The sequence below is a fragment of the Syzygium oleosum genome, unplaced genomic scaffold, assembly GCF_021117445.2.
Source record: "Syzygium oleosum isolate NSW1041296 unplaced genomic scaffold, Sole_v2.1 Sole_v2.24, whole genome shotgun sequence".
Taxonomy (NCBI): domain Eukaryota; kingdom Viridiplantae; phylum Streptophyta; class Magnoliopsida; order Myrtales; family Myrtaceae; genus Syzygium; species Syzygium oleosum.
In genome coordinates this window covers 1985286-2010853 of record NW_026607508.1, presented here as the reverse complement: position 1 = coordinate 2010853, position 25568 = coordinate 1985286, and the positions used below count along the sequence as shown (strand labels likewise).

Genomic DNA, 25568 nt, shown 5'->3' with positions numbered 1-25568 from the left:
AAAGGTGAGGTACGCAGGTGCCTAACAGCTTTGATACTGGAAGGGTGTATGATATCTTCGGTTTCGTGGGGATCTATCAAACTCATCTGCACATTTACTCATAAAAAAATGAAGTTGGTATTTATGCTAAACAAACCCAGCCACTACTCATGCCAAAGTCCAGAAATTTCACCTTTGTGAGCGCATCCCTTATCCCTACTTTGGATAGCCTTCGTGCAATAATTAACATTTGACTCGAACACATATATCAAATAGACATAGTATCCCACACAAAACCATAACTTTTGGATAGGTGGGTATATCATATGTTAAAAGTTTCGTGCATATACAGCTCCACAAGGCATTGCATTGCCAGTCTGAAACCCCAAAACTTGTCTAATGAGTAGTAACAAGACAGAAAAGCACCACATGCACCATTAACCATATCAGCAATTTTAGAGCGAATAGTGAAAGGATGACATAGTCTTCCAATTTCTAAGGATAGTAGAGCTTGAGGGTCAACACGGACTCGACAGACCATATCATTTAATTCTGGATTAAGTCTGGTTTAGTTCTCATGGCTTGTACCCTTGTTTTCAATTTCATCATCCTTTTTCTATTGCTTCCTCTAAGGGCGCGTTTGATAACGCTTCTGTTTCTTTATTTTTCTGTTCTTCTGTTCCCTGAAACAAAAAAAGAACAAAAATCCGTTTGGTAACGCATTTTATTTTTCTATTTCCTGGAATAGAAAAGTGGCCAAGAAATAGATTTGGAGCAGAAATAAGAAGTAGAAAAAATCTACTTCTTTGTTCCTAGAAATAGAAATAGAAATAGAAAGGTCCGGTCCTCAAGCCGCGACCTCAGCTCCTCCTCCATCCTTCCGTCGTCTGCAAACCGTCTCAAAGCACCGGTCCGGTCCATTCTCGGCAGAAATAAAAAAAAATTATAAAAAATTAATTAAATTATAAAAAATTAAAAAATTCCAAAAATTCATAAAAATCAGAAAAATTCTCATAAAATCCATTAAAATCAGAAAAACTCAGAAAACCCATAAAAATTTGCAAAATTCCAAAATTGAAAAAATTAAAAAAAAATCATAAAAAGCTTTCTGGAAAATAAAAAGAGACAAATTTCGGGAAAGTAAAAAGTTTTAATAAACTTTTCCCAAAAAAAAATAAAAAATTCACATAATGGCTTAGAATAAATTAAAAAAATTCCGAAAATTCATAAAATTTAGAAAAATTTCAGAAAAATCCTATAAAAAATTAGAAAATTAAAAATTCCCAAAATTCATATAAATCAGAAAAATTCTCAGAAAATCCATAAAAATCAGAAAAACTCAAAAAACCCTTAAATATTTGCAAAATTCCGAAATTGAAAAAATTTAAAAAATTTCATAAAAAATTTTCAGAAAAATAAAAAGAAACAGATTTAGGGAAAGTAAAAAATTTTAATAAATTTTACCCCAAAAAAATATAAAAAAATTCACATAATGGCTTAGAATACCTGTGGCCACCCACTTTGAGTGAAATTTAAATTTTTGAGGTGCCCAAGTGGTATTTTTGAAGATTCCTTAGTTTAGGGATTAAAAGGGGTTTTAAACCCCTAAAAAGGATTAGACAAACCAATAAATCATGCTTATTGTTTTTTTTCACTTATAACTTGTACTTATAGTTAAATAAAAGATATAGATTTGAATGCAAAAAAATTGGGAATAGAAATTTTATGCAGTTACCAAACGCATTTCCGTTTTTTTTCTATTCCAGGAATAGAAATTTTTTGCAGTTACCAAACACATTTCTGTTCTAGAAATAGAAATTTTGTGCAGTTACCAAACGCATTATTTTGCTCAGAAACTCTTCCAGGAAATAGAAATAGAAAAAAACTATTTCTGAAAAGAAATTATTCCCAAAAATAGAAACGTTACCATACGCACCCTAACTTGCTTGATTTCTGAGTTTGCTCCTTCTGTTACCTACCACTACCACTACTTGCTCCTTTAAATGTTGAGTGACCATGCTAAGTGGACTCACTTAAATGATGTAACCAAACACACGCATGGTCTATTTTTTCTGCTTTCACATAAGAAGTAGTGAGTAAACACTTAAATCGTATCATATAAATATACTTAATCGAAAAAAACTTTAAAATGAGGGGAAACGAAAAATAGAATAGCAGCAATGGCACACGAACGGTACATTAGGCAACCCATCTCCCCCCCCCCCCCCCCCCCCCCTCTCTCTCTCTCTCTCTCTCTCTCTCTCATGCTTTTCCACATCAACTCTTAATATGGAAGATTGCCAGATTGCAATAACAACGTTTCAAAGAAGCAAGTAACAGTAGGTGACGGAAGGATCAAATTGCACATAAAAATATCAATCAAGTTAAGATATTCAATCTAAAGAAAAGTTCGAAACCTTTTGCATTGGTGTCAAATGAACCTTTTTTTTGGTGCCAATTGAGTCCTAAATCTTTTGTTTTTATGCCAATTCAGTTCTTCTGGCTAATTTTGACCGGATATTGCTGACGTGAATGCCGGCATTCATTAATCCTCCATCCGTCTTTATAAAAGGGTGAGAGCACCGGTTGATGCAAAAAAAACCGATCACATTAAATTCAAGTAAAAAAGCAGCTATGCGAAACATGCCTCTGAACAAGTTCGCCTTACCCTGGAGCGTCGTGGGCTTCATGACCTCCATTTTGCTAGGTTATAGTAAGTCCTCTCCCTCTCCAAAGATCACTTTTTTTAATGCATAGGAATTGAACAAAATGCCAAAAAAAAAAAAGATTGCTTAATTTCATATTACATTATCAACTTTTTCCTCCCTTTTTTTTAAGCCAAGCAAGTTAATTTCAGATATAAATTCCATCGCACTTATTTTTTCAAGCCATTCTTATCCTATAATCATATATATTAGGAAAATAAATTCAAATCAAAAGGGAGGACAATAGGGCACATAATTTTCTTTTATTTTTTATTTTTTCAGTTTCTCGTATATAGTTACTATTTACATGGGAACATTGTGATGATAAACAATTTTTTTTTAGACTTTTGTAAATATAGGAGTAATGAATGAAGCGACAATATACATAAAGAAGCTGAAGATATCCCACATGTAGGTTGAGGTCCTGACGTGGATCCTCAACATGTTATCACTCCTCGAGTCGTTGATGGCAGGGCGAACCTCTGACTGGATCGGTCGCCGCTACGCAATCATGTTGGCGGGGGCAATCTTTTTCGCTAGGGGCTGCTCATGTGCTTCGCCAACAACCACGTCATCCTCTTGTTGGGCTGCTTATTCACCAACGTCGGAGCTAGCTACGCCCTCATGATCACCCCTAGCGAAAAAGATGGCCTCGCCAACACGATTGCGTAGCGGTGGCCGATTTAGTCAGAGGTCCACCCCACTATCAACGACCCAAGAAGCAATAACACATTAAGGATCCACATCAGGACCTCAACCTGCATGTGGGATATTTCAGTTCCTTTATGTGTATTACCGTTCCACTCATCACTCCTATATCTACCAAAGTTCAAAAAAAAATCTTGTGTATCATCACAAAATTGCCACTTAAATCGTAATTATATACAAGAAATTGAAAAAAGTACAAAATAAAAAAAAACATTATGTGTCATATTTTCCTCCCTTTTGATTTGAATATATTTACTTCAAATATATGATTATAAAATAAGAATGACAAGAAATAATAAGTGCGATAGACTTTCTATCTCAAATTAACCCTCTTGGCTTAAAAAAAAGAAAGGAAAAACTAGATGATATTATCCGAGAGTTAGTATTCCTTTTTTGGCATTTTTTTCATTTCCTATGCATTTAAAAAATGACCTTTGTGGAGAGGCGAGAGCGAGAGAGGACTTACTATAACTAAGCATAATGGAGGTCATGGAGCCCATGACGCCACATGTTAAGGCATACTTGTTTAGAGGCATGTTTTGCATAGCCTCTTTTCCACTTGAATTTGGGGTGATCAGTTGCTTTGCATCAACTGGTGCTCTTATCCTTTTATAAGGATGGATGGAAGACTTGAATGGCCGAAAATAAAGAGGGTCCCTACAAATAAGGAGGATTGATCAATGGCTTTTAATTTATGTACCTCTCGTGTTTGAACAAAATATACACAATCAGTTTTCATTACATTTTTTATTTTTGAATCTTTATTATTATTTACTATTTTTGTTAAAGAGGACACGAGCTCGGTCCAAATATGGACTGTACTGTGACCTCGCGAATCTAGGCTGTGGACACAAATGGGCTTATTATAACTAGCCCCTTTCAATTCTAACCTCACCAACCTCAATCTCAAATATAGCCATACCAAAGCCATTTAGGCTCGCCTGTGTACTCTTTAAAAAAATAGTAAATAATTATAAATAATAAAATTAAATGAATGAATAAATAAAAGTAATGAAAACGAAAACTGATTCTGCATCAAGCTTTGATGAAAACTGTAGGGTTAAAGTGGAGAATGCATCAAGCTTAGATGATCCTCCTCAACAGAACTTGCGTTGCATTTTACATGCACTGAAACACAGTCTCAATCATGCACTGCTCAGAAATAACCATTCAAATACTGAAATCAACTCCTTTGGACTTGGCCAAAACACACCAGGTTCCACGCCTGGAAATTGACCATCATATATCCATGTATAACAGAAAGTAGCGAGCATGAAATGGACAAGGATTGAACAAGCTCTAGGTGAGGGAAGGTCTTATTTAGCTAAGAAATGTATGGTAATCACATCATCAGATGAGCACAAATTCCCAGCTTCAATTTGCATCTCAAGAAGACAATCACGAAGTACTCTTAGCCACCATCATTATTACTAAGACTAACAAACACGGGGAATATCTCGTAGTCTCTCAAGCAAAGTTCATATAATTCTTCATTTCAGTCTATGCCTAATGAACGAGCTAGTCACATTGAACGAGTGCTTAAATTCAGCACATCAACATTTCAGCCAATTTCACAGAATCGGGTTTTTCACATATGAATGTATCAAAACCAATCTTTGGAAATGAACTTTAAAGTGAATATTCACTGTATTACTGTTTCTCCGTAATTTGATCCGTAAGGAAACAAACACCGAAAATGGATCTTCGGCTTTTAATTGAAGGACGGGTTCTGTGGTGATTTGACAGGAAATATCCAAGCGATCATAAAAATCAACGTGGAATTGTACAAACCTAAACCAAACCGGAGTTTGACTCGACGGAAAAGTTTAGGAAGTACTATTGAAACAAACTTCGACGGAATTTGACTCGAGGACGAAGCTTGAAAGAGCGGCGGTACTACGCCGGGATTTGACTCGACGACGAAGCACCAAGGATGAAGATTCATATCGGAGGACGACTCGGCGACGTGAATCTGAGCATTAGAACTACTCCTAAAGAATTAAAGCTTGTAAATTGCAGGAAAATAATGGCCTTGGCCAAATGTAAAGATACGAGTGCAGGAAATGTAAAGATAAAAGAAAGATAAACTGATAAAGAACGTGAGTTCTGTTGTTGATTTTTCGGGGGGCCTCTTTAAAATACAAACTTGGGATATTTATAATCCCGTACAAGCGTTTATAACTTTTAAATTTTAAATAAAAAGTAACTTCCTAACGGTGGTTATTATCTTCTTATTTTTTAGGCACTCTCCACGTTCAAATAACCACTCTTATCCATAAGCAGTTTTGTCGGTAAGTTGCTGATGCCAACCCACTATCGGTAAGTTGCGAACTATCGGTAAGTTACTGACGCCAAAGCTCCCGATGCCTATTTCCATGATTTTTTTACCACTTTTTGGTGTAAACAGATGCCCCCTTAAAAGAATTGAATGATTTACCAATCATTCGATTCTTTTAACTAATGGCCTTTAGGTGCCCCGTAACACTTCTGCTACTTGATAGAAGCTGAATCTGCCCCATGGCATCGGTAACTTTTCTGCTACTTGACAAAAGCCGAATCCTCATATTTTGTCATTTGAAGAGCATACAAGTCGTTGACCATCCTGCCCCCTGATCCTTTCGCATCGGTTTTGAATTCACGAACATAGAAGGTGTAGAACTTGACTCAACATCATCTCGCTGCAATTTGTGGAGTCTCATTTGTTGGTTGGGCCAATTCTGTATCCTCCTTATAGAAGCCATTACGATCGAATTTTCGTCTCCAACTGTTTTCTCTACTCATCGGTAATTACTTCGGGATGTTGACACCTCCTTCTCGTTACTTGTCCCACCAATTATGCAGACGATAACCCAGAACACCACCAGGATGGTCAGGATCAAATTGAGTACGTACCTTCATTTTTCCTCGAATCAGCCACATTCGTCCCACCGGGCGTGCCAATTTGTTTCTCCGTAATTTGATGCTTAAGGAAACAAACACCGAAAATGGATCTTCGGCTTTTAATTGAAGGACGGGTTCTGTGGTGATTTGACAGGAAATATCCAAGCGATCATAAAAATCAACGTGGAATTGTACAAACCTAAACCAAACCGGAGTTTGACTCGACGGAAAAGTTTAGGAAGTACTATTGAAACAAACTTCGACGGAATTTGACTCGAGGACGAAGCTTGAAAGAGCGGCGGTACTACGCCGGGATTTGACTCGACGACGAAGCACCAAGGATGAAGATTCATATCGGAGGACGACTCGGCGACGTGAATCTGAGCATTAGAACTACTCCTAAAGAATTAAAGCTTGTAAATTGCAGGAAAATAATGGCCTTGGCCAAATGTAAAGATACGAGTGCAGGAAATGTAAAGATAAAAGAAAGATAAACTGATAAAGAACGTGAGTTCTGTTGTTGATTTTTCGGGGGGCCTCTTTAAAATACAAACTTGGGATATTTATAATCCCGTACAAGCGTTTATAACTTTTAAATTTTAAATAAAAAGTAACTTCCTAACGGTGGTTATTATCTTCTTATTTTTTAGGCACTCTCCACGTTCAAATAACCACTCTTATCCATAAGCAGTTTTGTCGGTAAGTTGCTGATGCCAACCCACTATCGGTAAGTTGCGAACTATCGGTAAGTTACCGACGCCAAAGCTCCCGATGCCTATTTCCATGATTTTTTACCACTTTTTGGTGTAAACAATTACCCAACCTACACAGCTAGTACAGTGAATCAATCGAGCAGAAGAGATGATGTTGGTCAAATTCGAAGCTATATTCGTACTGATGCGATTCAGACATGTCATCAACACAGGCGATAGGCATCTCGATCATGAGTCCAAACTATGATGACGAAGCAGCAATTCAAAACCAACCATGTCACAACATCATCCAAACAGGTTTAAATCACTAATGGATCCTAAATTTAAGACTATCTTTACGTGAACTGCAACTTGTATGCTCGATCTCAGTTTCATCAAAAACAGAACACCTGAGGCTCGACCGAGCAGAAGACACTTACCAGCAGTGATTAACGATCAAACCTCAATAATGAGGTCGCAGAAGCTGTGTCGTGGACTAGAATCGGTGAAAGAGACAGTGATGGTTGTGGGCCGAGTTCTTCGGCGACGGCAAACTAGAACAGAGGCGAATGAAGTAGTGCAGACCCAACTGCAGGAATGGCTGGGAACGATGGCGACGGCGGTTCTGGATGGACTGGAGTTGACTGAGGCGAGCGCTGGCGATACGGGAAAGATACCAAGAAATCAGTGATATCAATCGAATCAAAATTGAAACCAGAGAAAGTAAGAGGACTTAGCTTTAGCGATTGAATAACGAGGAGTCGAGGGAAGGAATCGCTTCTGAAGATGATTTCTCTTCCCTCAATGATCTGTTTCTGAAGTTTCGATCGTCCTCTGTCTCTTTCTCTCCGGAGAACAACGGCTTCGAACTTCTCGGCCAATATATACAGGGCCGAGCAGAGCAAGGTGAGGAGCGTGAAATCCGTTCTTCATATGGGGATAGAGTTGGTTTGATGAGAGAGAGAGAGAGAGAAATCCGTTCTATCTGAATTGCTTCGTTCACCTCCCGCGTTTCTCACGCCGGTCCCCTCTCATCAAACTGAAACTGCCTTGGCTGAGTCTTGAAGCCGGCTGAGCCTAAACTTCAATTGGGTTTCACCTCGAAAATCAAATTGACTAGCTCCTGATTCTTCATTTGTCAAAAATTTAATTGTTAGGTCTGAGGTATCGATATTATAATGTCCCTAATTTGTGAATTAATTTTTTAAGATAAAATGTATTTTGGGATTATTGGTAAAATCCAGGTGTCAATAGTGGCGACCTAACATTTTCCCCAGGGAAATTGGACAATCCTTGGATATTTGAGTCCCACTTGGTTTCCTAAGGAAAACCGCACAGTTTTAGCAAGTCAAGATTACATTCCGCTTTTTTGGGTTTCCTTTCGAGCTATGCTAGCATGACAGCCACTTTCCTTGCTGTGAATGAGGTTGGCCAACTCACATTTTCCCTGTGGAAGTCGGACAACCCTAGGATATCAGAGTCGCGGTTTTCTAGGTTAAGCGCACATTTTTGGCAAGTCAGAGCCCATTCTGCTTTTTGGGTTTTCTTTTGAGCTATGCTAACATGACATCCGCTTTCCTTCGTAACAATGAGGCTGGCTGCCTCACATTTTCCCCAGGGAATTTGGACAATCTCGGGATATCAGAATCCAACTCAGTTTCCAAGGAAAACCGCATATTTTTAGCAAGTCAGAGCACATTTCGCTTTTTAGGTTTCCATTTGGCCAATTCTAGCATGACATCCGCTTTCCTTGCTGACAATGAGAGCGGCCACCTCACATTTTCCCCAGGGAAATTGGACAACCCTGGGATATCAGAGTCACACTTAATTTCATAGGAAAATTGCACATTTTTCGCAAGTCATACTACATTCCGCTTTTTGGGTTTCCTTTCAAGCAATGCTAACATGAAATCCACTCTTCTTGCTAAGAATGAGGGTGGCCACCTCACATTTTGCCGAGGGAAATTGGACAACCTTGGAATATTAGAGTCCCACTCAGTTTCCTAGGATAATCACGCAATTTTAACATGGATAAGTACATTAAAAGTCTTAAAACTCGTTGCGAAAATGTAATTAAGGCTTAAAAATTTCAAAAAGTGCAATCATCCTAAAACTTGTCAAATTAGACAATCAAATCCTTTTGTTAACGCAGTCAATTTTGCTTATCAAAAATGCTGACGTGGCATTTTAAAATTATTTTCTCTCCTACATGGCATTTTTTATTATTTTTATAAAATTAGATTAAAAACTAAAAAAGGATAAAATTTTATGTAAAAAAATAAAACTGTAAAAAAAAGAGAGAAAATGGCAAGGGACTGGTGGTGTGCCGCCACCGCCCATCACCAAAGGGGCCGGCGGAGGTCACGGGCCCCAGGATATTTTTGTGCAATAATAAAAGTGCTTCCCACCGAGATATATACTGGAGATTTTTGTCAATAAGAAAAGTGCTTCCTACTGGGCCGACGAAGGTCGCCTCCAATCATGTTACAAATTTTTGTGAATTAGTTCATTAGATTTGAAAATTGAGTTGCTTATCAATGAAGGCACTGTAGCTGGAACTACCTTTGCTTATATATTTGAAGATTAACTTTTTGCATAATATCAAGGAAAGCTCTCACTCACACACCATTCAAAACGACCGGCTCTCGTACAATATTATATCAAATACATGAAACATCTAATCTATCGACCATTTAGCTTGTTCCCATGTTCTCTTCCTCTGTGATTTTTTTAGGAGAGGAGCAGCAGCTCACACCAAGGAAGCTCCAGAGGATATGGCTCAGGCCATCTTCCCGATTATAGGCTTCATGTGTATTTGGTTGCAAAGCCTGTCGGGTTTGACGACTACATCGGACTGGACTGAACTCTAGGGCATCATTTGGCAACAGAGTAGTGCTTCAATAGAGACTTCACTACTACAAGAGTTCTCTTCCGTCCCCTAGCCACCTCAATGCCTTGTCCTGTTATTCAGAAAATGACTTGCAAGATGTTATCATCATCATTTGTGTGTGCGTGAGTGCGTGCACACGTGCGCATGCGCATGCAAGAGAGAGATCTTACCAAGGATGTAGCATTTTTCTAGTAGATCACTGATCCGATATTTATGTACATGCAAGGTTGGAGTATGTGAGACATAATCATTTGATGCATGTCAAAAGAGGTTTTACAAGATGAGGCATCGCAAAGGTCTTGCCTTGAAGCACTTGAAGGACTAGTAAGAAAGAAGAAATTCAATCAGCTAAGGCATACTGCAGCAAGAGACGAAGGGCTTTATAAATAGGTATATACTTAGTCATGCTCATTATTGGTGTGGATGGACTTGCACAATTTGCATTTAACATGTTCCCATACTAAGAAATATTATCAACGGAAGGGTTTGTTAGAATTGATTTTCTCTAGGAGTGCGACCATGTACATCCCCTCGGTGATTACTTAACTATTTCATAAATTTATAATCTAGACCATTAGATTGTCGATGATTTTGACTGATGGAAACATCGATGGCAATTTCACAATATTGAAAGTACCTATTCTATGTTTCTGAAAGTTATGGTTCGTTATATTGGGCTCACATCTCTTTCCTATTATAAATTCAAGTATTTGTACTTACCATTGACCGGAAAAGATTTGCGACAACTGCTAAACTCATTCATCTAGCACACAAAATGTGTGATATATCTTTGAATGAGAGAATTAACATTATCTGAGATAGTAAACAAACAAATGCAGAGAAATGAATTTGTCTATATAATTAACTACTATGTAACCACGAGCACGAAATTATGTTTTCCATATTTAACAATTGTTACCTTTGGCTTGCAATTATGAAATTGGCTTGAAAATTGAATGTAAAACGACCTCTAAATCAAATGTTGTGAATGAAGCTATCCTAAAAAACAACTAGAAACAAAGTAATTTTATTTTTGGCCAATTTCAAACCAAAATCCACAAATTGGCGAAAAGTTGGTTCTAAACCGATTTTTACAAAATTGATGATGCCAATGTCAAATTGAAGTAAAAATAAGGTGATTTAGGGGTTTTCAATTTTTTTTTAATTTTTTTGAACTAAGTGTTGACTAAAAGTCAATATTTTAGTAATTAGTTACTAAAATGTCAATTAATGGGTCAAACTTTGATTTTTCAAAAATTGACAATGCAAAAGTGAAATTGACACTATTTTGGGGCTTTCTATTTAAAAAAACCAATTTTTTGACTTCGGGTTAACTTTTTGATCAAAATTTGACCAAAAAGTCAACTCATAAGTCAACATTTTGACTTTTCGAAAACAAAGTATAAAAAGCTTGGAAATGAAAAGCTAATGCTAGAAAAAATATTAAATGACTCTTTTTGGTTGAGAAATGGGCTTTGTCGCGATCAGAAACTCTAATATCAAATTTAACATTTTTAAGACACGTCAGCTAAAAATCAGTTGTCAACACACATCTATATTGATTAACTTTGAAATGCATTAGTTTATAATAACAAAAGAACAAAATATTGACCATAAATTCATAAATTGATTTCAAACATTGTATCTATTGCATCTATACAAAAGATAATGGTGAATTTTAAAGAACACCGTAAACGTTTTTTAATTTTAATGTTTGAAAAAAAACAAGACATTTTATGCTTGTATTGATATTTTTATTTGAGCAATGTCAAATAATTTTCCATAGAAAATATGTATTCTCTTGACATGTTCCTATTATATGCCTAAGTCACTCTCCATTAATGGAAAAAAAATTCTATGCAAAATTTGTGTTGCAGGAACATAGTAAATTTTTAACTCTAATTATGTTAGAGAGTAATGAAATATTTATGAGTGGTTTTTTATTGTCATGCAAAATATTATATTATTGAAGCGTCCAATGATGCAACTATATGTTCTTTGGATGACCTGATTCGGTCGACCATCTGTTCTTTGGATGCAATGTTACGGGCTCCCTAGCGCAATATTGGGCTTCTAATTGTCATCTTTCATGGCGTAATGGGTCCTAGAAAGAGAACCTCCGATGGGGTATGCGTTTCATTGGTGGAGATAGCTTTTATCACCGTATCTCTCGATTTGCTCTTGGGGCATTGTGCCATCTCATTTGGGTTGACCGGAATAATATCCTTTTCAGAAATAGCACCCTTTTTATGCCTGCTCTCCGCAATCATCTTGCCAAGGTAGTTAGAGACAAAGGCCTTTCTCTCAAGCCGGTTCAAGACAATCCTCGGAACAGAAGGATTCAAGCCAGTTGGGGCATATCTGATTCTATATTCAGCTGACCCTCTTTTGTAGTCTTTGTTGGTGTTTTATGTTGGCTGCCGGGTAGCCTTCTCTGTATAGCGCTTCTTGTGCTTCCTTTGTTTGCCGCAACACCTTTCTACCTGTCGGGACACCTTTGTCTCTTCAGGTACGAGGTTTTTGTGTTCGGCCTCACTTGCTGTAAAATGCGCGTTGAAAAGTTATATACTACTTACTTTAACCAAAAAAAAAAAATGATGCAACTATATGTTTCAAAGTAGATTTATCGAATTAATGAAATACAATGAAATCATATGTTTCAAATCACCAATGGACTTGAAAAGAGACAAATTAAAAAAAGACAAATTGAAAAAAAACAAAGGGAGCATAATCTTTTATTCGAAACAGTATATGATATATATCGGCGGACTGCGGAGATAATCTTACCTTTCAGCTTGGCCCAAAAAAATTTAGTTGCAATAAAGCAAAGGTCGGATTCTCTTAAAAACACTAACTTTGTGGCTTTGACCAATTCTGACACCAACATTCGAGTGTGCAAAAAAAGAAAACACTAATTTTCATATGAAATCGGGATGTGTAGTGTTGGATCTTGGAGACAACGCCGTTTGATCGAGCTACAATATAGCAACAAAGGAGAGAGAAGTGGTCTTCAAAATCAATGTGTCAAATCTGGGATTATTGATGATTTTACTATATCAAAATTGTGAACACGGAAAGTCAATAATTAATACTCAATGTCGTTATTGGATGCGCCAATAAAATGCTGCAAACCATGAACTTAACCTCGGGGTTAGTATATGTAGCTAAAAGCCGTAAATCGTTCATTTGTTTTCTACTATATAAGTTCCATCTTTGTCAATTAGAAGGATTTTCAACATCAATCAAATTCATTGGTCTCACTGTGTATTATCAGATATGATTTCTAATTTGAATAGACTTCGTAAGAACAAAGGATGGAGAGAAATACTCTCTAAAGCATTTAGCGACAAATTTACTAATTATTGACAAAAGAAAAATATAAATCTTTTTTAGCAAACAAAAGGAAAAAATATCGTTGTGATCTTATGGTGGAAACAAATATAGCTCTCTTATTTTGGAATATAACAGCTTTCGTTCTTCTAAAAGATGTAAAAGGTGTTTGGTAGTGTGTGTTTGCATAGTGATTGAATTGAGGAAAGCAGGAGAGACGGAGCTTTCAAGATCAGAGTAGGCAACGAAAGCTTTGTGAAAATTTCAGTTATGTTCACAAATAAACATTGCATTCTTGGATCAGTGTATTACCTGAGGTTAGTAAGTGTACAGTATGATATTAGTTAAGATTTCATTGGTGAAGGATTTGGGTTGTTATGGATACTTGAACTTGGGGAACTATGCAACCATAGAAATAGATAGGGATGTCGATGTCGTTTAGAGTACCAAAGCAATATTATATCACATAGAAGCAATTCCACAGCAGTAGAAAATTGACGGCTAGACTTCAAACTTCAAATATGTATATTTTTGGCCAGACAGTAAATGCATCTTGCCTCGGAGGAAAAGACTCAGGGGCTGATTGTATGGCAAATTAACGAGACCAAATAAGCACGGTGCATTGAAAGATGAAGAATTGTCAAAAACAGGCAATGTATTGGCCATACTCATTATTGCTGGGGATACACTTGCATATTTGCATTTAATACACATTTCTATACTAGCAAATACCATAAATGGTAGGTCTGATCACAATTGTTCAATCCAAAAACGGGGTTGCACATTAATTCATTGCTGAATATTCAAACTCAAAGAAAGTCCACTACCCAATCTCAAAATTTCAAAAATTCATTGTAGACATGGTGTATTAGACATGGTGTATTAGATGTAAGTAAACCATGCTTAACCCAAGGGGTGCTACATGCAGCTAAGTCATAAAGGGTTAATCTTTGTTAAACTCACGCTTTAACTGTATACGTAAGTACCAACTTATTGAATTAGACGCATTTGCAATGCCGATCAAACTCATCGATCTTGCATCAATATTATTATTTGGGTTGTTTTTCATATAATATAACATAGTATGAACCAAGCATATAAAAATATAGCTCTTTGCAGCGTTTTATTGATGTATGTGGTCGACAACCCTGCTATCCATAGAATTCTCTATAAACCAACAGCTTATTTCATTTAAGTTCAATCAAAATTGGAATTTCACCTTTCGATGTAAGCATGTTACATCATCTCCTCTTTAAGCCATTAAAAAGTTTATCTCAATTAACGCTTGAATAAGATCACATCTCTATTTGAACCTTCTAACATATCAACATTTCCTTCATAAGTCAGCAAAATCAATGTCGAGAGGTAAACGGATGATTACATGTATTCACCTTATGGAAACTCTAATTCTTAAAACTCGTCAAATCAAATAGCGGACACGGAAATGGAGCTAGTACATAGTATACGATGGAAAAATGGATGTCTTTAGTTCTTCTGTTTCACTTGTTCTATAGGGCCAATATGAACGATAGATCGTGTTCCATAGGACAAAAATTTGGACTCTTTTGTGTTACGTAATATGAGTTATGAAGGATATCATGTATATTGTTATTTGAGTTCAAGTATATTGCTTTGTTCATACGACAAAATTTTTGAATTAATCATAAAAATATATGGGACTTCTAAGCAAGATAATTAGTAGAGGATCACGTCGGATATTGTTGATTAGAGAAAAGTATGACTGAAAGGATATTCCAAGTTTGCCATTGCTTCGGGGTCATGCTACTATCACAAGATTAACTTGACTATGGCTCCACATTCATATTACATGTTTCATTAGCGACACAGAAAGTATTAGAACCAACTTTATTAGAGATATGCACATAATACGGGAAAAATAGATGAATGTCGTGTAGCAAATGTAAATTCTGAGTGGCGAACAATTATGGGAAGCTCACTCCTTACACCGAGCTCTTCCTGATTTTACATGTGATGATTGAAAGCGAAACTATTCACCCTAAAGCAGGCCCTAAGTTATCTTCCTCTATCTTTCCATTAGAGATGGAGTTTGCTTTACAAATTGGAGTTCCTTGGGACAACATAGAACCTGTGCAAAGTTCCCTGCCTTCAATGGAGGGTGATTCGGGAGGAGAATTGGCTGTAGGCATGGTAAGGAGCTAGGGTGGAGGGTCGCCAACCACGTCACCCTCGATTAGACTTCAAAACTTCTTTTCCTCTCAATGGTGTCCTCAGGCAATCTCTTACCGCTAATCCACTTAAGAGTGAGGCACCACAATTCTGCAATTAGTGAGTGATGGAAAGTTAGACCAATCATCCAGATTGCATGTAGGAACGATATTTAGTTAAATTAAGACAAAAATTGTTAAGCTAAAAAGATGTTACTCCTGGAAATTCTTACCCTTAAAGAAGACGAAGTGAGATAGCTTATTCTAGTAGATCAATGATCCGACTTTTCGGGGTTGGAGCGCATGATGATGCATCTTCTATTGAAATTAGGTGTGCTTTTCATATGTGGACCATAATCTTTAAAGAAACAAACGGATAACAATTTAGATGTTTCAATAGGTTTCTTGAGTAAAAGACTGTAGACGTCAATAGAACAACTTCGTCATTTGTTTATAGAGATGGTCATATATAAGGAGAGTGGTAAGATTGTGGCTCAAGTGGAATAACATACTGAAGCTTGGGGTATCAAAAGATCAAAGCTGCATAGATAGGAAAAGAATTGGTCATTCTCATTATTGGTGGATGCACTTGCATATTTTGCATTCAATGCATTCCCGTGCCAAGAAATATGATGAATATATGGTAGGTTAGGTGGGAATTGTATAATCTGCTAATGAGACATTGCCCATTTAGCTCTTCTGTTCTTGTCTAAACGCCATGGAAGTTTGCAAGGAGAGCTGGTTTCTCCATTAACTTTACAGAAGCCAGCATGGAAACCTAGGCAAACCTCACACCGAGGGACACTCCCAAGAAAATGGCTTGAGACTTCTTCCCGATAAGAGGCTTCATGTGAATTAGGCTGAGGAGAATGGCGTTCCAGCAACAGAGGAGCGCCTCGCCATCTCAGCGCCTAATCCTGTCATTTAGAAAAAAAAAATCCACAATATTATAATTATCATTTGAGAGAGAGAGAGAGAGAGAGAGAGAGAGAGAGAGAGAGAGAGAGAGAGAGAGAGAGAGAGAGAGATCTTACCAAGGATGAAGCATTTTTCTGGTAGATCACTGATCCGATAATTATTTACATGTAAGGTTGGAGTATGTGAGGCATGATCATTGGATGCATGTCAAAAAAGGTTTTCAAAGATGAGGCATCACATAAGTGTTGCTTGGAAGCACTTGAAGGACTAGCATGAAAGAAAAAAATTGCTAAGGCATGCTGCAACAAGAGATGAAGGGCTCTATAAATAGGTAAATACTTGGTCATGCTCATTATTGATGTAGATATACTCGCACAATTTGCATTTAATGCGTTCCCATACTAAGAAATATTATCAACGGCAGGGTTTGTTAGAATTTATTTTCTCTAGGAGCGCGACCATATACACCCCGTCGATGATTACTTAACTATTTGAGATATAAAAATCTAGACCGTTAGATTGTCAATGTTTTGATGGATGGAAACGTCAATGGCAATAGCACAATATTGAAAGTACCTAATACATGTTTCTAATAGAACCTTAAAGTACGTAGATAAAATGCTAATGAAAGTTATAGTTCATTATATCGGACTCCCATCTCTTTCTTATTAGGGTTAATACCGCAAAAGACTTTAAATCGGTACACTTGTGACAAATTTATCCCAAACTAATTTTTGACCACCAAAAATCCCAAAATAATACACCTGTGATAAATTTACTTTCAGTCAGTTTCCGTTAAATTTTACTATCAAATTACTGAGTTAAATGACACGCTACAGTTGATGGGTGTACCAGTTTGGGGTTTTTTGTGGTAAAAAAATTAGTTTTGGGTAAATTTATTATAAGTGTACCAGTTTAGGGTTTTTTGTGACATTAATCCTTCTTATTATAAATTAAAGTAGGTGCACTTACCATTGATCGGAAAGATCTCAAACAACAGTTAAACTCATTCATCTAGCATACATATTGTCTAATATGTCTCTGAATGAGCGAATCAACGTTATATGAGCTAGTAAACAAGCAAATGCGGAATTTTTTTTTTGTCTATATAATTAACTATTAGGTAAATACAAGAGTTGCACATGTAAATTATATTTTCCATATTTAACAATTGTTTTTCAAGAAAATATGCAACTCTTATATGGATGAATATATCGTTTTACTAAGAAAAATATTACCCTTAACAAGAAGATGTAGCTATATTAATTAACTTTGAAATGTATTAATTTATAATTAGAAAAGAACAATTTATAGACCAAAAAGTCAAAAATTGATTCAAACATTGTATCTCGTGGTTATTGCATCCAAACAAAAGATAAAAATACATTTTAAAGAAGATTGGAAACACCTTATATGAGGCAACTACTAGAGACAATAGGGTTAAGTTCAGATTATGACTGCAAGTTTGGGTGGATAATCCTAAAGATCGGTCTATATGTTAGAGTACCGAGTGATGTTGACACCCGAATTTTGCCCGCAATTCCATCATACACCTTTAGAGCCAGAATGGCCCATTGTCCAAGTTCATATTGCATAGGTCATCAGTACATTCCGCAATGATTGGGAGCCGAATTTGTCATCTGCAAATTCGATTCCAAATCGAAAATGTCGTCATTTCATCTTGTGTTCATTTCCTCCACTAGACCTCTTCTGCAATTTTCAACTAGAGACATCATAGCTTCAAGACCTCGGGCCTGGCAACCAAAATTTTGGCCGATGGAGGCCCAGAAGCCAATCACTGCCACCAACCCGATCTGATTTGTTGCAACAAACCCCAATCGGACTTTTTCGGCTCAATCCAAGCTCGCTAAGCCTAATTTTTATTGGCCCATCAAGCTTCCAAACCTAATGTAGGCCAAAAATAGGACAAAAAGGAGGGCCATGGCGAATTCGAGTCCGGAGAACCTGGCTCGGCCAGGCGCCAGTCTCCTTCCTCTTTCCCTCCATTTCTCTAGTCAAATATGGTTAAAACCCTCATCCTACGTAGTACGAGAGACCAAGGCATGTCCGACGAGGTCCTAGGAGAAAATATTCAGTGATTTGTTATCGCCACATCAACATCATATGTGGCGATAACAATTTAAAAATCATATGTGGCTTATTTTTCACTCATATCTACAATATATTGACACCTATTCATCAATCTATATTAGTAGCTGATGTGGAATTTAAATAAAAAATTTAAAAATCCCTTCACCTCTCAACTCTTTCTTTTCTTCCTCCTCGGTTCATAGCCGCCCAATCTCCACTCCTCCCTCGTCATCACCACCAACAGAATCGCCGGCACCATGACCAAGTCGACCATCGCTGCATCCAAGTGAGCATGGCTGGCTTCCTTTGTTTTCTCTGTCTCAAGATCTGGCCATCCATGGCCGAAATTGTCAGCTCTCATCCATGGCCGTCTTTGGCGTTATTCATCCATCATTGAACGCATTCAGGCATCGTCTCTGTTGTTCATCGATGGCCAACCACGAGCTGGCGGCAATGGACGATAGATCTCAATATTTGAGCTTTGTCCGTGCCTTCGAGATCTCAACCTCGCCCGTTGCCATGGCTAACCACGAGCTAACTGCAAGGTATAACCGCAAGAAGCGATTTCCTCTATTTTTTTTCTTGATAATTGAGCTTTGTCATGGCCTTCGAGATCTTGACCTTACTTGTCGCCATGGACGAGACCAGATCTGGAGATACAACTCCAGTTCAGATCTGGACGAAAAACGATTGCGAGCCGCCATGACAATGGAGGGATGGCTTGGCTGTTGATGGGGCCGACCACGAGTCGAATCCAAGGGACGATAGAGCCAGCAGCAAGAGACGATGGAGGAAGACCGTGGCGACCAAGAGCATGATGGAGGGGAAGCTTCCATGGGTGAACAGATGTAGTTTTTTGTTTGTTTTACTTTTATTCCATATCATCAAATACGTGTCAATTTGTTGAGTAAAAAACATATATCTGCAGCTGATGTGGTAGTAACAAATCCCTAAATATTTTCTCGGTCATGACAAACAGTACATGCATGGGTGATGTCAATTGGAGGACCGCACTCTCTCCTTCCCCTCTCCTTGACTCCCTCTCTCCTCTCCCATATTCGGGTCATCTCCTCTCTCTTCTTTAGAAAATCCTCTCGCTCTCTTGATCCCTTTCTAACCGAGACACACGCACTTGAAGTCCCACCAATCCTAACCCTCTCTTCATCCTTGCCGTGACCACTCTCTCTTCATCTCATTTTTCCTATTAAATGCACAAACTCCATCATCTCCACTTCACTTTCATCTTTGGGTCCAATCATCTTCATCACCACCACCCAACTTTCTCATATCTCCCCCTCGTCTCGTCATTCTCAGTTCCACCACCGCCACGCTAGGCGACTCTCTCGGCTCTCATCCTCGCCAACACCCGCTCTCAACTCTCGGTCGAAGAGTTCTCCTCGATTTCTCCGGCCTCGCTTTGTCTCGTCCTCGCTTAAGTTGGGAGCCCATCTTATTTGTATGTAGTTCGTCGAGGATATCATGTGAAACCAGAGTTAAAAGTGGAGGTACGACGGCTTGCCTCATTCTTGCGGGCGACACGAGCCCAATACACTGGTTATGGCATTTCATCTTCGTAGTATGTTAACGTGGCGTTATAGTTAGGTTTTGTATTATGTTATCCATGAAGTTACACATATATGTTTAGCATATAGTTAGATTGATATGGAGCGCTCGTTCGTGTTGTTAATGTCATACTACGCCATATTAGGCCTTAGGATTCCACAACCATATGAGCCCGTTCGAGCCGAAAACAAGCACTGAGATCCCGCTGTCCAGCGCCCTGGACGCGCTGTGCAGCGGACTCTGCGACCCGTTACAACCCATTTGAGAGTCCCGGGGCACGTCGCTAATACTTTGACATGTCATTCGGAGCATTTCTGGGTGCGATTGGGCCCACTAAGAGCCCATATAAGCTCTGGAAGCCTACTGTTCAGCCGCTTTAGTGCGCTGAACAGCGTTCCTCGAGTCCTTATTTGGCTCTGATAATGATTGTGGCAGTCCCGAGACAGTCACTTTTAGCTTAGTACAAGTTTCAAGTTCAAAATCGCATGTTTAGGTAATATTATGGTAGAATTTGTGTTATTATTATTGTCTACTTGTGGTTAATCGACGTGTTTGTTGTTATTTTAGTGATAAATTTGAATTTTAGTGATAAATCACATCTTACGAATATTTAAGGTCAAAATTATATATGTTATTTTAATTAAAGTTATGATGCATTTGGCATATTTTTAGTGTAATATAGGTGTTGGTATATTACTTTAGCATAGGTCGAGAGGCAAATTGAAAATAAATCGAAATCCAGTACTATAGTTTCATCAGGAAAGAAACGACCTAGTAAGTGTGACTATTGATTGACAATTCCGTCGTCGCCTGAGCGTCATGAGGAGCAGGCCATCTATGAGGATTTTTCTAAGCATATCTTCCGCTCTCTCCACGTTTACATATAGTGCATATCGCATAGCGATTGAAGTGGAAGGTGGAGCCGATTTTTGAACTCAGCGACAAAGGCCGCCTCGCAATTTGACGCCTCTGGACGACAGAACACACTTTAGTTGTCTACCCGGCTTGCCCACCCAGCTCTAGAAGTTGTCTTCCATGGCCGTTGGAGGTGGTTCAGCTGGTGAAGGAGCTGGAGTAATCTACTTGTGGTTTGATGGGTTGGCCTTGAAAAATTGAAAAATGATGTTATGAGCGTGGATTTATACGCGCTAGCTATTTTACTTTTGTTTTAATTTTCATGTATACATAATTTTTTACAAAGTCCATGTTGGACGTGCCGGCAAAAATTTAGGTTTCAACATTTTTTATATCTAATTTTCATCCGTGTTATTATATAACTGTTGTCAAGTATGATTTTAAAAATGTCATCACTTTTGTCATTTCTTTGACTGTGTTGGACTCATATTGGGAAAAGTACCAAAAAAATCCTAAACCTACATCGATATCAATTCAGTTTTAAACATTTCAATTGGACTAATTTAGTTTTAAACATTTTCACATTGATACCAATTTAGTCTATCTGGCCGATTTAAGCTGGAAATTACTGACGTTGGCGCTGACCATCCTACGTGGCATGACCGGCAGATGGTCGACACTTACATGGACATTTTAAATAATTTTTAAATTATATTTTTTAAAAATTCCCTTTTTTTTGTTTTTCTCTTTTTTCCTTTCTTGTTTTTTTTCCTTCTCTTTCTTTTTTGGCCTGTGGCTAGTACTTGGCCATGGCCAGCGACCGACCTCAGGCGAGGGTGTCGCGGCCTTTGTCGGCCACCTCACCAACCACAGGCAAGGGTGCGCCCTCTTCAACTCTAACGAGGGATCGACCCTTGCAGCCTGGGCAAAGGCTATTAGATTACTTTCTAGTGATTTGAGTGTCTTCTTTGCTCTATTATTGTTGATAGTTGTTGTGTGTTGCTAATAATATCTCTATGATATGCTACTGAGTTTTAATCATGATAAAGTCAAGTGTACAAGTATAAGATAGTGGTTATTCTAATAGTGTGATCTATCGGATGATTGGAACAACACTTATTGATTGTAACTTGTCTTAAAAATTACTAGTGGATTCCGGCATTGTTATGGACTTTAGTTGTAGAGAGTGGATATAGGCTTAGTTATAAGTCGAACCACTATTAATCTCTTTGTGTTATCTTCTAACTCTTTATTATCAGTATTATCTGTTCACTATCAGCATCTATTTATTAGTAGCACACGCACCCGATACCTACAATCTATTTCTGCTGCTATTTGAAGTTTAATTCGTTTTCTTCTGCAAAAGTTCTTCATAGTTTCCATACAATCTATTCACCCCTTTAGGTTGTATTGTTAGTGTCAACATAATGAACATTTTTCCATCGTCAACTATGTTAATCAATTACAAAATCCTAAAATAATCGAAAGTTTATACTCGATATTCGTTTTCCTACTTTTTTTAGTTCTTTATCCTTTTATTAATTTAGTAACAATATCCATCATTTTTTTCTTTTTGGCAAGAGAAAAATATCCACTATTTTAAAAATTGCAGTTGGATCCTTCATAAATTAATTATTTTTTTAATATTATTAACTCAGATACGTTTCCTTGAATAATCACACTGCTTTTCTAATGTGATTTCCCTTTATAGTGTAACCTCATTATTTTCCTTTTTATAGTCCAATTGCCCATTTTAATATATCTAAGAGTTGTGCTTGGAAGCTCACCATTATAGTTATGCTAGATACTCCTATAGAAAATAACTAAATAGAAGGAAACTGTTCAAATATGGAAACCATCAAAGGTGATTACATCTATCTAGTGAAAATTCAGTAGGTTTAGTCATGTAGAGTTGGATGCATATAATTATTTTCCCATTTTTGGGGAGATTTCGAAGGATAAAAGAATTTCCAAATTAAGTATAGCAGAGAATTTTGAACTTCTTGTGGTACGAAACAATGAGCCTGAACTATAACCTAAGGAAGCAATCTCAACTATTAGGGCGATCACACAAAAGTCCATGTTTCACTGAATAGAGAAAAACAGAAACCCCAGAATTCTTTCATGAGCCATGACAGGTACTTTGACGCAGACCAGAGGCCAAAAAAATTGTGAGGATTACATTAGTCTCTTACCCGATTGCCTAATCCATCATATCTTCTCCTTTTTGCCCACGAGGGATGTCGTCAAAACTTGTATTTTCTCGAAAAGGTGGCAATTTGTCTGGACCACTGTCTTGGATCTCAGGTTCTCTGTTTGGTCTTACGATGATTCATTTGTGGACACGGTTTTGATGCGCTATATGTGGCGTAAGGTGAAAAAATTCCATCTTGACATAAAGGAGGAATACTACCACTCTAACATTGATTCCTGGATTCACTTTGCAATTGATCATCAAGTGGAAGAATTTTTTCTCAACTTGAATAATTGCGGGTGGGATAATTGGTGGGAGGATTACACATGGTCTCCATTGCTTAATCATTGCTCTTCCTTGACTAAGCTATGTTTGAGAGGCTGTCGTTTCTCATCCAGCGATAGTATTAGTTGGAGTTCGCTTAAGTCCTTGTCCATTCAAAACGTGAGTGATGATGTGCTTCAGAAGATTTTGATGGGCAGCCCCATTCTTGAACACTTGAATTTGATAGGATGCAGGAGTGTAAAAGGAATACAATCGAGAAGTTTGAGAGAGTTGGTGATTGATGCTTGTTGGGCAGACTACCCTTTGGAGATTTCGACTCCTTGTTTGCTGTCTTTACGTGTGAGAAGTGCTTATTTTTGTAAGTCAATACGAATTATCGAAGCACCGTCCTTAGTTAAAGCTGAATTAGATTTCGGTCCAGCCAAATCAGATTGCCGCCTGTTAAAGGAATTGCTTTTCAAGCTGCAGAATGCAACTCAAATTCTTTTCGGTGCTTGGTGCTTTCAGGTGAGCATAATCATCTTGTTTCCTAATGGACATTATCTATTCCAAGTAGTTTTTTCACTTAGGATAGTGGACATTATCCTAACAAAGCTCATGGATGTTTGGGGATTATATTGATGGGATTTCTACGAGACAAGAAGTATTGGTTTGTGATGTACTCAAGAGAAGTTTAATCTATATTCTATCAATCCAATTATACTTTACCCTTTGCAAACCTTTTTTTGGTGCTCTGACTTTAGCTATTGATGTGGTTAGGTTATGTTGCCTTTGAAGGTAGAAGATGTGCAGGATTCGTTGCTGAATTGCAAGTCTCTGACGCTACACGTGCCCATTCGTGAATTCAGCTTTCCTGCTATAGCAAATATGCTAGCAACTACACCAAATTTGGAGAAGCTTGTCATAAAATTTGAGCTATCTGCTTGGGACGCCTCGTGGGTATATTCTTTAAACTCTAAGTCACATGTTTAAATATTTCAAAGGGTTAACCGGAATGCACCATCCAAATTCTCTCCATTCCTTTGTCTTTTTGAGTCCATTAATTAGTGAAACTAGTATAATCCCCTGGAAGTTTTATGACTGTCGCTACCTATGCTTCACTGCTACCTCTATAATGCTCCGGAAGTTTCACGAATTCTTGTTTTTCTTTGTTTTTTTTCTTTTGTGAAGGCCACTGTCATAGTGACAATGGGAAGATTGCACTTGCATTGATGAACTTGAGTGCCCAAGTTCTGGTTTACCTTGTTTATGATCTCTTCTAATCTGATTACTGTAGCTTAAAGATCTGTTTGACAAGGGATGATTATTCTTAAGGGTGATTAGAACATTAAATCGTGGAAACTAAATCATGTTTTAGTTGGAAGGTTCACTTTGTCTTTTCTCTGTGTGCAGTATAATTCTAACTTAGACTCCAACAATGTTGATCCTGAGAGCTATTGGCATATAAAGAAGAAATTCAAGTGTTCTGCTCGTCATCTCAAGAATGTTGAGATTTTTGGATTTTATGCTTGTGTACGATTCAAAGATGACGATGTGTTCACACTAGTAAAGTTTCTACTTGAACACGCATTTGAGCTGGAAAATATGGGCATCAATAATAATCATAAATCACCCGAAGATCTTGAGATGGTTGACTCACGCAAATTGCTTGAAGTGGCCCAACAACTTGAAAGTTATCATAGAGCTTCTCAACATGCTGTGGTTACACTCAATTATCTGGAAGAAGGGCTTGGAAGACGGCATAATAAAGGGGATAGAGTAACAACAAAATGTTTGTGCGTCAGCCATAAGAATGCCGGATTGGAATAGGAACACAGTAAGCCACAATATCAACTAGCTTGATTGTTGCTGGTAATGTCTCGTTTGTTATTTTCAGTGTTTTAAAGCAAGTTCTGGGATTGTACTTTGTTTCAAAATTGTTCTAACAAAATATTGATATGTTTACAGACCTTTTTCTTGAAGAAGTGATTTGCCATCTTGTTTACTTATTGAGAGTATATCTTTTCATGTAAACTATTGAGATGCACATATGAATTATATTAAAGAAGTCCCATATTAGAGAATTGGTGTGGAGTTGAGCAGTTAACGTATCCTAGTTGGTCCATAACTCATTGGCTTAAACTGTTAAGTGAAAATGGGTCAAATTGAATAGTTAACAAGCTCTGACTTGGGCTTTCCCTTGGTGATTTGCATGCTCCCAAAATAAATTTTGTGTTTCAAATTTTATTCTTAACATCGTAAAAATTAGGAGAAAAGCTTAACAAGTAGTATGTCAAAATAATAGCACAGGGA

The 25568-nt window shown here is 37.5% G+C and overlaps 1 protein-coding gene and 1 long non-coding RNA gene across 2 annotated transcripts; both read left to right on the top strand.

The window, feature by feature from the left end:
• The first annotated feature begins 18595 nt into the window (after positions 1 to 18595).
• LOC130134874 (uncharacterized) lies at positions 18596 to 19387 on the top strand. The gene is made up of 2 exons (XR_008814394.1): positions 18596 to 18924; positions 19028 to 19387. It is a non-coding gene; the product is annotated as an uncharacterized LOC130134874 (long non-coding RNA).
• Positions 19388 to 20977: 1590 nt separating this feature from the next.
• Positions 20978 to 24322, top strand: LOC115667240 (F-box/LRR-repeat protein At3g03360-like). Its single transcript, XM_056302518.1, has 3 exons — positions 20978 to 21039; positions 23105 to 23783; positions 24036 to 24322. The coding sequence occupies exons 1-3, from the start codon at positions 20978 to 20980 to the stop codon at positions 24246 to 24248; spliced, it is 954 nt and encodes a 317-aa protein (XP_056158493.1). The 3' UTR covers positions 24249 to 24322.
• The last annotated feature ends 1246 nt before the right edge of the window (positions 24323 to 25568 follow it).

Coding starts and splice junctions, on each gene's coding strand:
- LOC115667240 (XM_056302518.1), top strand. CDS start 20,978: ATGGCCGTTGGAGGTGGTTCAGCTGGTGAAGGAGCTGGAGTAATCTAC. Junction 21,040..23,104: donor ATCTACTTGTGGTTTGATGG/GTTGGCCTTGAA, acceptor CTTGGATCTCAG/GTTCTCTGTTTGGTCTTACG. Junction 23,784..24,035: donor TCGGTGCTTGGTGCTTTCAG/GTGAGCATAATC, acceptor TGATGTGGTTAG/GTTATGTTGCCTTTGAAGGT.